The sequence below is a fragment of the Piliocolobus tephrosceles genome, chromosome 16 (genome assembly GCF_002776525.5).
Source record: "Piliocolobus tephrosceles isolate RC106 chromosome 16, ASM277652v3, whole genome shotgun sequence".
NCBI classification, from domain to species: domain Eukaryota; kingdom Metazoa; phylum Chordata; class Mammalia; order Primates; family Cercopithecidae; genus Piliocolobus; species Piliocolobus tephrosceles.
In genome coordinates this window covers 3,874,059-3,890,404 of record NC_045449.1, presented here as the reverse complement: position 1 = coordinate 3,890,404, position 16,346 = coordinate 3,874,059, and the positions used below count along the sequence as shown (strand labels likewise).

Here is a 16,346-nt window from a genome sequence, read left to right as displayed (position 1 = left end):
TTGCAGTGAGCTGAGAACCGGCCACTGCACTCCAGCCTGGGTGACAGAGCAAGACTCCGTCTCAAAAAAAAAAAAAAAAAAAGAGGAAAGTACTCATGGCCAGAGCTGTTGGGTTTGGGGGTGATTTTTTCTTCCCCTTGTTGGAGTAAAAGCTCTTCTCATGGGTACACGTCTGGTTCTCCAACTGTGGGGAAGTACCATTTTTGGACAAGTGCCACTGCAGGGCCCGCAGAATGCCCAGAGAACTCAAACGCTGATACTTCAGGGGCTAACGTTCCTGGCAGTCACCACTGTCACTTGATCTGGTATTTTAAAGGAATACTGAATGCTACTGATAGGAACAGAAGTGGTAGATTTATTAAATCCTTTACATCTAATTGGTTATTTTTTTCCCCTGTCATCTAAAAAGAATAAATTTGGCAAGTGGAGGTCAGGGTGTCAAAACTTGTAGATTTAAAATACCACAGTTCAGCCGGGTGCAGTGGCTCACACCTGTAATCCCAGCACTTAGGGAGGCCGAAGCAGGCGGATCACCTGAGGTCAGGAGTTCGAGAACAGCCTGGCCAACGTGGTGAAACCCCATCTCTACTAACAATAGAAATATTAGCCAGGCATGGTGGCAGGCACTTGTCCCAGCTACTTGGGAGGCTGAGGCAGGAGAATTGCTTGAACCTGGCAGGCAGAGGTTGCAGTGAGCTGAGATTGCCCCATTGCACTCCCACCTGGGTGACAAGAGCGAAACTCTGTCTCAAAAGAGTGGCACAGTGGCTCATGCCTATAACCTCAACACTTTGAGAGGCAGAGGTGGAAGGATTGCCTGAGGCCAACAGTTTGAGACCAGTCTGGGCAACATAGTGAGACCCAGTCACTACAAAAAATAAAAAAAAAATTGCTGGGCATGGTGGTGTGTGCCTGTGGGCCTACTTAGACTGAGGCAGGAGGATTGTTTGAGCCCAGGAGTTTAAGGCCACAGTGAGCTATGATCGCACCACTGCACTCCAGCCTGGGCAGCAGACCAAGACCCTGTGTCTAAAAAACAAAAGTGAAAAATGAAAAAAAACCCGTGAGCTGGTTTCTTACCAAGAAAAGGAAGCACAGAAGTTTTACTTATTTTTTTAAGGTTTTGTTTTTGTTTTGCCTTTCTGAAAAAATGTAAATGCATATTTGGTGGCAATGTTATTTTAAAGGAGTCTGTCTGATTCTGTTGACTTAAATTATTGCTTCTGCTACTACATTGAGACTAATTAAGATTGCTGATTTATCATTTAACTTTTAGACAGTACTTTAGCCTTTACACAGATTTATTTTAAATAGAGATACCCAGACCTCTGGGGAAAGGTGAAAGTTCAATAATTGGGATAGTTTCAGTATTACTGTTAGAGTTGTGTGAATTTTTGGTAATATGGATTCTTAAAATTGCCTATAGAATTGCTCTTTCATAGAATTAGATCATATAGCTCCTGTGTGAATTAGAAAAGATTCCTTTGGATTTAATTTTCTTAGTTTTGGTGACACATTTTGCACATTGTCTTTATAAATTTTTGTTTTCTTGAACTCAATGTAATGAAATAGGAAACATGAAATTGGTTTTAATGTTGTCATTTTGATAGGCAGAATTGTTGAGAACAATTCAGAGTCCCAGAAAAAAAAGCCTATTTAATGCTGAGTTATATCATTTACAGAAGTTTGAAAGAGAAAGGCAGCCTTGGATCTAGCAGAAGATTTTTTCGTGAGTTGTTAAAGGATAATTACCAACAATCAAAAAAGGAAAATAGTGACTGTCATACAAATACAAGTGAACACATGGCATACTTTTAATGTATTTACTTTAATTTATTTATTCATTCATTCATTTGAGACAGGATCTCACTCTGCTGCCCAGACTGGAGTGTAGTGTTGTGATAATAGCTCACTGCAACCTCCACCTCTCGGGCTCAAGCGATCTCCCACCCCGGCCTCCCAAGTAGCTAGGATTACAGGTGTGCACCACCACCATGCCTGGCTGAATGTTTTTTTTTTTTTTTTTTTTGAGATGGAGTCTCACTCTGTCACCTAGGCTAGCTGGAGTGCAATGGTGTGATCTTGGCTTACTGCAACCTCTGCCTCCTAGGTTCAGGTGATTCTCCTGTTTCATCCTCCTGAGTAGCTGGGATTATAAGTGTGTGCCACCATGCCCAGCAAATTTTGTGGTTTTCGTAGAGATGGGGTTTTCACCATGTTGGCCAGGCTGGTCTCGAACTCCTGACCTCAAGTGAACTGCCTGCCTCAGACTGCCAAAGTGCTGGGATTACAGGTGTGAGCCACCACAACCGCCTTGATTTTTTTGTTTTGTTTTGTTTTGTTTTGTTTTTGGTAGAAATGGGGTCTCACCATGCTGTCCAGGCTGGTTTTGAACTCCCAGGCTCAAGTGATCCACCGGCCGGCCTCAGCCTCCTAAAGTGCTGGGATTACAGGCATGAGCTGCTGCGCCTGGCCCAGACTTTTTATTTAGCTCAATTAATGAGGGAACCAGTAAGATGTTACAAACATTTCTAAGGAGAATTCACAAAATACATATAGACTAATAGGAATGCTACAGTCATTTTACAAATAGATATAATATTGATCAGTATCCATAAGGAATAATAGCAACATTTCCACAGAACCCAGTGTTTAGTTCTGTGGACAGGAATCCCGTGCATCACTACCAGTATTCTATAACTTACAGAGCTGTAAAATGGCTTAGAGGCCATAAAAGGCAGAGATGACCCAAAGAGCGGGTTGGCTAGGACACCCAGTGATTCTTTTTTTATTTTCCCCCCATTTCAAAGCATTTTGTAAACTTTCCTGACAAAGTGTTGTAGAAGCTAACTAATCCCTTTCTCAGCCTCTTAGCCAGTAGGCTTCATCAGCCCAGCCAGCCATCAACCATGGTTGTAGGTGTGGCTCAGGAAGACGATTGTGCAGTCTTTTGTCACTTTGGCCTAAATGTTTTATAAACATTGATTTTCTTATTGTTACCTCAGAGCAGGGCTACCAGTGAGGTGGAAGAAATTGTGCCCTGAGAAAGTCATACCTGGTCAGTTCTCTGCTTGCCTACGGGCTTATCATTGGGGTTACCTCTGTCCAAAGAGGAAATTTTTTCTCTAATTTTCATGAAGATATCAGACCAGTTACCCCTCCCCCCCTCCACCGCCTCAAAGGATATGGTTTGTTTTTGTTAATCTTAGTTCTTAGGGCTATAAAAATGGGTTAGTTCCCTAACTTGAGTTTTTCCTTTTTTCAGGTTTTCTTACAGAGACTGGAAAAACGAGAGCCAGCACTATTTTTTCTACCGGAACTGAATCTGCCTTCCAAGTTACACAGATAAGAATTATGGTAATTCGTGTGCTACCTTCTTTAAGCCATGTTACTACTTTTGTTTTGTTTTTAATTTTTGTGGGTACATAGTGGGTATATATATTTGTGGGGTACATGAGATGTTTTGATTTAGGCTTACAAAGTGAAATAATCATACAGAGAATGAGGATGAACTATCCATCACCTCATGCATTTAGTCTTTGTGTTATAAAAAATCCAGTTATACTGTTTTAGTTATTTTTCCATGTACAATTAAGTTACTATTGAATATTACCTTTTATTACATTTCAGAAGTCTACGTCGTTGGTGTTTTGCTTTTTTTTTTTTTTTTTTTTAAGTCAGACCTATGGCTGACCATGTCCTTGGTTTTTCATTGAACATTTAATGATTACTTACTCTGTGTCAGACCTGTAGCAGAGGGCAGGGACACAAAGATGGATAGATTGTAAAGTCTTTGAAATGGTGAGAATATAAGGTTTGAGAAAGTTAAGGAACATTTCTTGGGAAACAGCTTTCGTATTTTTTCAGGGCTTAATATATTTGAAATTTTGTTCATTGGTCTCATTTTGCTTTAACCTGTTTGAATTTAACCATGCTGGAAACAAAACGGTCACAGAACTTTTGCCTCTTTGATAGACTTCATCCTAATCTCTGTTTCCAGGTTCGACGTGGTGGCATTGGTGCCCAGTGTGGATTGGTATTTGCTTATAACTCATCTTCTGATAAATTTTGTGCAGAAGAACACTTCAAAAGGTTTGAAAAATATGACAAATGGAAGCTTCAGGAGCTCAGGCAATTTGTAAAAAGCAGGTAAGAAGGTAAAAAATTTTTGTGGAACAAAGATCTACAGAACGAAAGTCTTTGTAGTTAATAAGAATGTATTCATGCTCATTGGTGAACTATGCTTTCTTGTCTTTATAGAAAAAGTCCCAGTAATCCATCTCAGTGTCCTTAAGCATTTATTGCTTTCTAGCAGCATATCTGAAGATGTGTATGTTCATTTGTTCATAGCCTGTTATTCAGTCCCTTTTGTGACCAGAGGCACAAATCTTCACAGTGGCTGGGTAATGATCCATCTGTGCCTGCGATCTGCAAGCCATTCCCCAACCCCTCTTCTCCCATTCCTGCTTTTCATAAAAATGTTTCTTAAGTACCTACTATGTGCCAGGCCTGATGCTAGGTGCTAAAGATACTGTAATGAGGAAGTTGGCATAGTTCTTGCTTCGTATAGCTTACTGTTTAGTTCAGAAGACAGGTCAGAAAACTTGCAGTATCAACAGCGTTATGAAGGTTCTGTAGGGGAGAAAAGGCGCTGTGGGGACACAGGGCAGAGCGGCTCTCCTGATCAGAGACATCTTTCTAGAGCACGTGTTGTTATGCTGTTTATGAAGGATGAGTTGGAGTTGATCGGCCACTGGAAGGAGAATGTCCTAAGCAGAGAGGGCAGCTTCATGGGCCCAGAGGTGAAGCATGGCACATTGAAGCAATGGGCAGGTCCCGCGTTGCTGAGGGATAGTTGGAGGGAGGGTGGTGAGAGATGCAGCTGGAGAGCTGGGAAGGGGCAGGGCCTTCAGGGCTTTGTCTCTGTTTCTATAGCCTGAAAGCATTGTGTGAGGGGCATGCCGGGGGGATGTGTTGGGGCATTTCCAGAAAAGCGAGGAGCTCAACTGCGTGTTGCAGAAGCACTGCTCAGGATCGTGTTGTGTGTAGTGAGGACTGGAAGAGAGCAAGTCTGGAGGCAGCTGGGCTGGGAGGAGGTTGTCACTTCTTACCTAGGAAGCCAGAGGTGTGGGTGACCCCTGCTAGAGCAGCAGCAGCAGTGGAGAGATGTGGACCGAGAGACCACTTAGAAGGGAGAAGTGACAGGACCTGGTGATTGACTGAACGTAGAGCAGGAGAGGGAAAAAAGCTTCGTCAGCAGTGAATCCTGGCTTTTGGCTTGAGCAGGTGGGGAAATTGGTAGTGCCTTTCTTACCCTGGGGAAAAACAGGTCTGTGGGGAAGATGATGAGCTCAGATTTTGTTCTGCTGAATTTGAAGTTCTGAGAAACCTCTGAGGTGTTCGGTAGCCAATTGGATAAACAGGTCAGGAACCAGGAAGAGGAGTTTGTGCTGAAGGTACAGATATGAGAGGCATTTAAACAATAATTTAAAATGTAGAAATAGGCCAAGTGCAGTGGCATATGCATGTAATGCCAGCATTTTGGTAGGCCAGGGTAGGTGGATTTTGAGCCCAGGGGATTGAGACCAGCCTGGGCAACATAGTGAGACCCCGTCTCTAAAAAAAACATAAAAATTTGCTGGGCATGGTATCTCGTGCCTGTAGTCCCAGTTACTTGTAAGGCTGAGGCGGGAGGATCCCTTGAGCCCTGGAGGTTGAGGCTGCAGTGAACTATCTTCACGCCACTGCACTCCTGCCTGGGTGACAGTGAGATCCTGCCTTAAAAATAGATAGATAGATAGATAGATAGATAGATAGATAGATAGATAGATAGATAGATAGATAGATAGATAAAATGTAGAAATGGAAGAGATCATTCTGCAAGAGTGTGTGAACTGAGAAGAGAAGAGAACTTAGGTCAATAAGAGACACACCAGGCTTTAAGGGGCAACAAGGAAAACTCAGCCAGACAAGCAGCAGGAAAGCCAAGGCCTCATGAAGGAAAGCTGTGTCCTCATGAAGCCAAGGGAAAATAATGTTTGAGGGAATGGGCGGTGGTGTCAGATGTTACCCAGAAGTCAGAAGATAAAGTCTAAAAGTGGATCTGTCGGATGTAGCCACTGGTGCCCCCTTGGAGAAGGTTACCTCCCTTGTTGCTATTAGTAAGTTAAAATTCAAGGAGCTAAAACAAGAAAACAACAACAACAACAAAACTCAAGGAGCTGAAACCCTGAACTTGCTTACATTAGTTCATGGATAATGGATTGCTGGTATTAATAGAAGTCTTTAAATACCATCCATTGCAGTGCCACTTGAGCTTCAGTGTGCATACACATCAGCCAGGGAATTTGTGAAAATGCACATTCTGAGTTAGGGGCTCTGGCTGGGGTCTGAGGCTTAGATTTCTGACAGGCCCTCAGGGGATTCAGATGCTACCTGTCCCTGGACCATACTTGAAATCGTAAGGATCCAGAATGAGTCGCTCTTCTTGCTGCAATTCCTTTAGCAGCATTCCTGACAAAGGCTCGATCAACCTGTCTACAATACTGTTGATGGAAAACTCACCACGTATCAGACACTTCAGGAACCAGAAGCTGTTCAGTTGAAATCCACATTTGTCATGTCTCTTCCGTGGCCTTCATTTCAGCCCTCTAATGGATCTGAACAAATGTCCTTCACTCCTGAAATCTCCCTTCCATCACATGTGGATGCCTTTGTAAACACTGCTTTTCTTTTTAAATAGTAGCTAGAGATGATACTGGGTTTTAAGCAGCCATGTCCTACTCTTGGGACAAAGTAAAATAGGTCATTTCCCCTAAACCTGCTGTTAAACAAGGTCTACTATGTGCCAGGCCTGATGCTAGGTGCTAAAGATACTGTAATGAGGAAATTTGCATAGTTCTTACACAGGATGATTTTTTTTAACCTAAATACAGGCCTATTCGCCTCTCTCTCAATGATTTTAGCTCCTGATTCCAGCCTGAATGACTCTTAAATCCTGATTTTGTTGGCCTACATATTCACCAGTCCCTCTCCAGTTTGGAAATCAAAATGTGAATGTGCATGCATTTTCTTTTTGCCTTTTTTTTGGTCATATCCCCTTGGTTAGGTGTTGGTCAGTCAGCATGCTCCAGGGTCAGCAGTTGGTGCTGTGCATACGTAAGAGGACTGGTATTCAACTCTTCTATCTTGCCTACTGTGTAGTGCAGTGTAGGGAACAAGACTGCTTCTCTCTGTTCTCTGACACCCTGCCAGCTTTCTGCATCTCGAAGATTTCCTTGACAAATTGCAAAGAGTAGATTAAAAAATCTTCAAGCTTATGATATTGATGAAACTCATTAATATGGTTTTGGGTTAAGAGAATACCATTTCCCATTAGGGTTAACTGTATCATGAAAGGTTTATGCCAAGAAAGACTTACGTTAAGAAGGGACATTTTGCCGGGCACGGTGGCTCACGCCTGTAATCCTAGCACTTTGGAAGGCCGAGGCAGGTGGATCATTTGAGGTCAGGACTTGAGGTCAGAAACCAGCCTGGCCAAGATGGTGAAACCCCATCTCTACTAAAAATACAAAAAAATTAGCTGGGTGTGGTGGCAGGTGCCTGTAATCCCAGCTACTTGGGAAGCTGAGGCAGGAGAATCTTTTGAACCTGGGAGGTGGAGGTTGCAGTGAGCCAAGATTGTGCCACTGCACTCCAGCCTGGGTGACAGAGCGAGACTCCATCTCAAAAAGAAAAAAAAAAAGAAGGGACATTTTTTCTCTCTGTTACAGAACTTACTCTGGATTGTCTTCTTGCCATAATTCCCTCTTTTTGGTAGTTTTACCCATATAGAATACTGATGTGTCACCAGCTTGGTGGCTATATCACAGACTGAATAGTGGAAAGTTTTAGGAATGTTACTTGAAAAAAACTGTTCTTTTTCTCCTTCTTATTTATTTATATATTTATTATTATTATTATTATTTTTGGAAGCGGAGTTTCGCTCTTGTTATCCAGGCTGGAGTGCTGTGGTGCGATCTTGGCTCACTGCAACCTCCACCTCCTGGGTTCAAGTGATTCCCCTACTTCAGCCTCCCGAGTGGCTGGGATTACAGGCATGCGCCACCACGCCTGGCTAATTTTGTATTTTTAGTAGAGATGGGGTTTCTTCATGTTGGTCAGGCTGGTCTCGAATTCCTGACTTCAGGTGATCTGCCTGGCTAGGCCTCCCAAAGTACTGGGATTACAGGTGTGAGCCACCGTGCCCGGCCTTATTCATATATTTTTTTGAGATGGAGACTTGCTCTGTCACTCAGGCTGAAGTGCAATGGCATGATCTCAGCTCACTGAAACCTCCGCCTCCCAGGTTCAAGTGATTCCCCTCCCTCAGCCTCCCGAGTAGCTGAGATTACAGGTGTGTACCACCACGCCTAGCTGATTTTTTGTATTTTTAGTAGAGACGGGGTTCACCGTGTTTACCAGACTGGTCTCAAACTCCTGACCTCAAGTGATCCACTCGCCTCAACTTCCTAAAGTGCTTACAGGTGTGAGCCATTGTTCCTGGCACTTCTTAGTTATTTAATTCCTGAAAAAGGAATAGCATTTAAGCATTATTTAAGCATTCAGCTTTTAAAAAGAAGTGGCATATAGTTGTATCTCTTCAGCCTTAAGGCTAGAATGTTTTTCTGAAAGGACTTCTTAAGAAACAGACAAGAATACTGAGGCCTACGAAGGCTGGGGTTTTTCTTTTTCTTTTCTTTTTTTTTTTTTTTTGAGACGGAGTCTTGCTCTGTTGCCCAGGCTGGAGTGCAGTGGCCGGATCTCAGCTCACTGCAAGCTCCACCTCCTGGGTTTACGCCATTCTCCTGCTTCAGCCTCCCGAGTAGCTGGGACTATAGGCGCCCACCACCTCGCCTGGCTAGTTTTTTTGTATTTTTTAGTAGAGACGGGGTTTCACCGTGTTAGCCAGGATGGTCTCGATCTCCTGACCTTGTGATTCACCCGTTTCGGCCTCCCAAAGTGCTGGGATTACAGGCTTGAGCCACCGCGCCTGGCCAAATTTTTCTTTTTTTTTAGCTCCAGGATCTGAAAGCCTTCAAACTTTTACCCATCAGCTATTGCAAGTGGCCCAAACCCCAGGCTGGTCATAAACATCTTAGCCAGACCTAGGGAAAGAAAACCAAGCCTGCCTCTTTTCTGGCATCTTCCAGAAGCACATGCCAGCTGTTGCATCGTGCCTTATTCCTGAGTGTCTCATTCAAGAGGCCCGACTTCCTGTCGCATTCTTCAGATGAACCAGTTATTTAGAGAAGCAGACTTTCTCCTTAGTTCCCAGATTATATTTGGGACTGATGTAGTTCCCAGTTCATAGAGAAGGAGACTGAGCAATGGAAAGGCAATACTACCAACTGTCTCATGTGTTCACAGGGTACCAGGTACCATACTCAGCTCTCGGTTGTTCGCTGACAGGCTACAGATACAAGTTACATGCCACTTAGATGATACCTTATTTGTTAGACCCTTGAGAAATTTCAGAATAAGAAAATGTTTTGTGACTACTCTTGTCTTTACAGGATTGGTTGCTCATCTGATGACCTTGGAGAGGATGATCCTATTGGCTGGTTTGAACTGGAAGAAGAATGGGATGAAGCAGATGTGAAGCTGCAACAGTGCAGAGTTGCCAAAGTAAGCATTAGTGAGTCGTTTGCCTACTCCCCTGCTTTTGTTCTGTGTTTTTTGAGCGGTGATTGTGTATCAGCCCTGTGCCAATGCTGGAACCCCAGAGGCGAATCTAGCTTCAGGGAGTTCATACTGTATTGGAGAGACAGATGTGTAAGACAGTGCGCCACGAGCTATGATAAAGGGAGAAACAGAGGGCTCTTGGCACCCAGGGGAAAAATATTTAACTCGAAAGCTTCTCAGGAGTGGTGGTGTGATGCCAGATGTCGGAGACTGATTAAGTTGTCATCTTCAGCCAGGCTACAACGTGTGGAGGAGGGCATTTTGGGCTGAGAGAATAGTGAGAACACAGACATCAACTCAAGAGAGATGTGTTGCTGTAGAAAGGACCAGTCATTATTTGGCTACTTAATTTTTTTCTAAACCTTGGATGTAAATCTCAGGCTTGAATAAGAGAATTAGGAACTCTCTTAAGGGCACGTAATAGTAGGTGCTTGGTAAATATTTATGCAGTTGAGTAGTGTGTTCTGAAAGGCCCTTAACAACGAGCTCTCACTGTAAGAAGCAGGTAGTTTGCATGAAAGTTGGGTTTGGAAAATGGCCGTAGATTTGAGTAGGCAGGACTGTTTTCCTGGGTTTCTAGCAGAGCAGTTGCATGCATCATTTGGGGGCTTTGAGGTGGAGGGCATTGATTGTCATCATCATATATCTGATTTCTGTTTCAAAATGACTGCCACAGAGCAAACGTACTTTTATTCATCCTCTCTTCCTGTTTTTGCCTCTAAGAGGGAGTAATGATGCAATTTTCCTTACTGTAATCTACCCAATCGTGACTTTATTCAACATTTGTATTGTCTTTTTTTTCTGCGTACTGTAAATGCTGGACTTAGATTTTGTGTCCTTAGTGCTGAGCGCAGTGTTTCCTAATAAATTAGAAAAATCGTAGGAAGACCTTCCCGGAAAGGCCTTTTTCCCTCTTCATCAGTATTCAGGGATTCTGAGTTCTTCTTTTGAAATCTCTCTTGTCCTGTCCAGTATCTGATGGTGAAGTTCCTCTGCACCCGTCAGGAGTCAGCAGAGCGCTTGGGAGTGCAAGGCTTGAGCATCAGTGGGTACCTCCGGCCTGCAAGAGCAGAAGCAGAACAGAGCGTCACCTGTGCGCACTGCCGAAAGGACACAGAGGAGAGTGTGTGTGGGGCCACGCTGCTCCTCAGGACCCTTCAGTTTACCCAGCAGCTCGCCCATGACCTGGTAGGGCTTCCTCGGTGTTAGACTGCATTCCTTTAGGAAAAGTGGATGATGGTATTCAGAGAAACGAACACCAGCTGATAAAACCTGGCCCTGTGGAAGCCAATAGGACAGACGTTGTACTGCTGCAGGGACGTTAAAAGCTGAGGAAAGTGAGCTGTTGGCACTCATGGCATGAGTCAGTGAAGTGGCCTGTGGCCATCAGTGTGGCTTCTCCCAGAGTAGACCTACAGACACATCTTCAAGAGCCCTGGCAGTGGCTGCCATGGGGAAACAAACAGAACAAGTTCATGGGGTTTGCATCTTCTTTAAGTCCTAGAAGAATTATAACTGAAGTCTAGGTGAATTCTCATTATTTACTGAAAATACGAAAATAATGGCAGGATTTCGAATCAAAAATGATTTTTTGACTTCTGACTTTTTTTGATACTGACTCTTAAAGTCAGTAATATAACACAGTGACAACTCACTCAAAGGAAGATTCTTAAAGCCATCACCATAGCCTCGGGAGTTCAGTGGAGGGGGCCCTCGCTTGTGTAGTGTACAGCAGTGTCCGCTCTTGATCCCCATTCTGCTTCAGGGCACATTCAGAGGCTGGTGACTCAGTTCATATACGGTTTGTTTGGTCTTTGTTATTCAGACCTCCTATCACAGTAGAAAAGAGCAAATGAGAAGGAGATGCCTGGAAATAACAGACATGCTTACCGAAGGGTTGATAGCTTTCAGCCCACCATGGGGAGGGCATCAGTATATTGCCGTACAGTCCTGGACAGTAATCATCCAGGAAAGATTGGCTTATGTGCTGGGTTAGGAAGTCAGGAGTGTTCATGGATACGTGTGTGTGTGTGGGGGGGGGGTGGTTGTGTATCTATATACACTTACATACATACGCACATACACACATATATTTTAGAAAGTTTCAAACCAAAAATAGTTGTTGGCAAACCTTTTCATAGTAAAGAGTAAGGAAAGTCTCACTCATGTAGAGCCTCCGCATCCCTTTACAACGAGAAGTAAATGAGGCATTACAGTATTTCTCTAAATGCATTTTTCAATTTTATTTATTCTGATCTTTATTTTTAGGTGCAGCAGAAGGAAAGTGGCTTAAAATACAAATCTTTTCTGGACTTCGCAGGTCTTGATTTGCAGATCTTCTGGAATTTTTACAGTAAATTAAAGCAAAAGTAGGTCAGAATTTGTTATAAGGTAATAATCAAACTGAAAACACTGAGTTTTACTACTAAGTGGATGATTTTTTTTTTACTTCCTGCCAGTGTTTATGGTTCGATTTAAAAGATATGGTTATTGAAAATAACACCTCAGATTTCTGTAAAATATTTAGGCAGTAGTAAGCAGGTCAAGTATTACAGCACTGTCCTCATTTTACAGATGAAAAAGTAGGATCAGAAATGAACTTCCTGGCCGGGCTCGGTAGCTCACGCCTGTAATCCCAGCACTTTGGGAGGCCGAGGTGGGTGGATCACAAGGTCAGGAGTTCGAGACCAGCCTGGCCAATATGCTGAAACTCCATCTCTACTAAAAATACAAAAAATAGCCGGGCGTGGTAGTGGGCACCTGTAGTCCCAGCTACTTGGGAGGCCGAGGCAGAAGAATCACTTGAACCTGGGAGGCTGAGTTACGGTGAGCTGAGATCGCCACTGCACGATCTCAGCCTGGGAGACAGAGCGAGACTCGGTCTCAAAAAAAAAAGAAAAAAAAGAAATGAACTTTCTTCCCCACAGTGGGCAGAGTCAGATGGGATCTGTTTCCAGATGTCTAGTACAGTGTTCTTTCTGGTCCACCCTTCTTCCTCTCAGTTGGCATTATTTTCACCAAGCCTGATGCCCAGAGGAAAGTCCTTTGTGTACAGCTGTATGGCTTTGGAGAGTAAATGCAACTTGCCCTTTTGCTCTCTGGTGTTTTTTGTGTCTCCGTAGCCCGAGGGAAGAATGCATCGCTGCCCAAACCCTGCTTCTGCAGCTCCTCCAGAGCTGCTTCTCTGTACTGCAGGGAGATGTACTGGCTGCTTCTGAGGAGGAGAAGCCTCCAATCCAGAGCCCTAAAGGAGTAGAGGCTGCCAAGGAGCTCTACACACACTTGTGTGATGGTAGGGATTTGGGTTTTTTCTTTAATGCAACCCTGTGTGGGTAGCCTGGAGGGCCTCTTGCTATAGAGAAGAGGGGTGTCCTTTGAGGATGCGAGCCAGAAAGGGATTGCTACTGTGGGAGTCCCCCAAAGAGGGATGGCTGCTGTGGGAATCCCCCAGAAAGGGATGGCTGCTGTGGGAAACGAGTGTTTCCTCTGATGCTGAGTTACTAGTTTGAGTTCAGGATTTATTCCTTCCTCAACGGACTTCTCTTCCTCCTGGTTTCAGATCTATGGCTGTGTTATGTTGAGAGTCATTACTGTCGTACTATTGAGCCTTAACCTCAACTAAGTCACTGAGATGAGACTGATAGATTGAGGGGGAGTGAAACACGTGGCCATCTGAAGTTGCACTTAAGGCTTTGCCAACTTGTGTCTTAAAAGGACAGGGAACTAATGACGTAAAAACTGATACATACAGTCTTTGTTTTAGTTAAATGTAAGCAAATAAAAAGCAATTTTTTATACCACCTGGCCTGTACAGAAATACTTCTTCACTCGGTATTCAGTACAAAATGGAGAGTAGTGAATTTATAGGCTAGTTATAGCAGATGTATAAGTGAATAGATGGAATATACGAAAGCTGATGCCATTGTTCATTTTATCAGTGGTAGACAGGGTGGATGGAGACTCTGTGCCCATGGAGATACTAAAACAAGAAGTCAGGAATACCCTTCTCAATGGGGCTGCCATCTTCTTTCCTAATCGACAGACCCGACGGAACCATCTCTTCACCATGATGGTAATTATTACTAAAAGTCTGGATTCAATTTCTGAAGTCTGTGAGGATGAAATTTGCTAGGCTTTGTTATCGCTGAATATATTGTCTGTTGCAACGTCCCAGATGTTTATTAATATTCTATGCAGAGCTTTGTGTGGGACAGATATCTAAGGACATGGCACTCTACTCAGAGTCGGATGACACATATTCCCAATCTGTGTTTCATGATCTGATGTCTCACAAAGTGACAGTGTAGTCTCCTTCATCTTTGTGACTTGCCTACAACCATCCTTTCTTTTCAACATTTTAACTTTGTATTATAGGCAAATTCAAAACAAATACCAAAGCCAACTAAATAGCATAGTGAATACCCCTGTCCCCCAGATGTACCTGTCACCTAGCTTCAACAGTCATAAACTCTCGCTAATCTTGTTTTATCTACAGTTTTATCTTGTTTTATCTCATCCCTGCTTTCCTCCTTTCCCCACTGGCCATTATTATTTCAAAGTAACTTCCTGACATTTTATTCATAAATACTTCAGTATATATCTGTAAAACTAGTACCACCAAGTTTTTTTGTGTGTTTGTTTTTTAGATAGGTTCTTGTTCTGTTGCTCAGGCTGGAGTGCGGTGGTGCAATCGCAGCTTACTGTGTTCTCTACCTCTCGAACTCAAGCAATCCTCCCACCTCAGCCTCCCAAGTAGCTGGGACTACCGGTGCATGCCACAGCGCCTGGCTAATTTTTGTATTTTTTGTAGAGATGGGTTTTGCCATGTTGCCCAGGCTGGTCTTGAAGCCCAAGGCTCAAGCGATCCACCCACCTCAGCCTCCCAAAGTGCTGGGATTACAGGCGTGAGCCACTCGCCTGGCCAGTATCACCAAGTATTTTTCCTTAGATGGTTCTTGTCACTCTCCTAGACCACTTCTTCGTGTTCCTCAGACATTAGTACTCGAAGTGAAAAATGCCTTTAGTATCTATAAGCACTGTGTTACCAAATGGAATATCCTATACAAAGATCCAGGGTTTTAATTCTGTAGGAAGTATTTCTATATGAAAATAAGTATGATACATGAAAAAAATGTAAAACAAAACAAACATTTTTCTCTCTAGGCCATATCAAAAACACCTAGGTAGGGGAACTTCAGAGGTTCCTGTGTTACAATGATGGTAAAACGTAGGGAAATGTAAGTATATCAAGGGGATAAAATAGAGAAATGTGTACGAGAAAGCAAAATTACAGGAACCCCAATGAAATATTAATTTACCAGTCCAACAACATATAAACAAAATTATGGCCAAGTTGGATTTATGCTGGAAATACAGTGATGGTTCAGCAGTAGAAAATCTGTAAATGAAATCAGAGAGGAAAAAAAACATACCACTGAATGCAGAAAAAAAAATTTTTTTTTTTTTGAGACGGAGTCTTACTCTGTCGCCCAGGCTGGAGTGCAGTAGCGCGATCTCAGCTCACTGCAAGCTTCGCCCTCCAAGTTCAAGCAATTCTCCTGCCTCAGCCTCCCAAGTAGCTAGGATTACAGGCGCCTGCCACCGCGCCCAGCTAATTTTTCGTATTTTTAGTAGAGACGGGGTTTCACCATCTTGGCCAGACTGGTCTTGAACTCCTGACCTTGTGATCCACCTGCTTCGGCCTCCCAAAGTGCTGGGATTACAGGCATGAGCCACAGTGCCCGGCCCAAACATTTTTTAATAAGATTAAATTCTGATGATTAAAACGGAAACAATATGGTTTCATTAGCAAACTCAAAATAGAAGGAAACTCCTTTAATCTGGTAGAGGGCATGTATCCAAAACCTACATAAGCAATGTATTTGATGGTGGATCACTAGAAGCATTCCTTTCAATAAGGAATGCTTATTGAATAAGACAAGGATGCTCACTCTCATTGCTTCTCTTTGAGGGCCTAGCTAGTGCTATAGGACAAGAGAAAGAAGTGTTAATAGAAAGAATAAAATATTTATTTGTTTTGATATGAGTATAGATTACTTCTTGTCTGTGTAGTCAAGCAACTAATATAATTATTTAAAAGAATTTTACAAAGGAAACTAGATACAGCATTTTAAAAAGGCATTTCTAGTGCAGCAACCAATGAGCAAACATAAGAAAAGTGGTCTGTGGGATGCACAAAGGCCTATAGAAATAAGGGATGGAAGCTGGGCGAGGTGGCACACGCCTGTAGTCCTAGCTGCTCGGGAGGCTGAGGCAGGAGAATCGCTTGAACCCAGGAAGCGGAGGTTGTGGTGAGCCGAGATTGCACCACTGCACTTCAGCCTGGGCAACAGAGTGAGATTCCGTCTCAAAAAAAAAAAAAAAAAAAAGCAAAGAAATAAGGGACAAAAGCAGCATAAAATGTGGTCCCTGATGGCAAAGGGCTGCAGTCGAACTGGGGACACCTGCCGCAAGGAAAAACTGATTCCATATGCAAGAGGAGAATCATGTTGAGGCTAAGTAATTGAGGAAGGTTTCAGAGAAGAGGGAGTATATTTGTTTGTGTAATTCCAGCTATATATAAAATTTACATATCAGCTTGAGGAATCACTTCTCACATTGTG

The 16,346-nt window shown here is 43.2% G+C and overlaps 1 protein-coding gene across 3 annotated transcripts in view; it reads left to right on the top strand.

Moving 5' to 3' along the window:
* Window positions 1–16,346, top strand: part of ZZEF1 (zinc finger ZZ-type and EF-hand domain containing 1) — a 141,711-nt gene that overhangs the window by 45,874 nt on the left and 79,491 nt on the right. For all 3 annotated transcript variants that reach the window (XM_026449094.1, XM_026449095.1, XM_026449096.1), the window contains exons 10-16: window positions 3,266–3,357; window positions 4,001–4,149; window positions 9,555–9,666; window positions 10,696–10,911; window positions 11,992–12,092; window positions 12,846–13,015; window positions 13,662–13,795. In XM_026449094.1, the coding sequence (XP_026304879.1) occupies window positions 3,266–3,357; window positions 4,001–4,149; window positions 9,555–9,666; window positions 10,696–10,911; window positions 11,992–12,092; window positions 12,846–13,015; window positions 13,662–13,795 (974 nt within the window). The remainder of the gene's footprint in view (window positions 1–3,265; window positions 3,358–4,000; window positions 4,150–9,554; window positions 9,667–10,695; window positions 10,912–11,991; window positions 12,093–12,845; window positions 13,016–13,661; window positions 13,796–16,346) is intronic.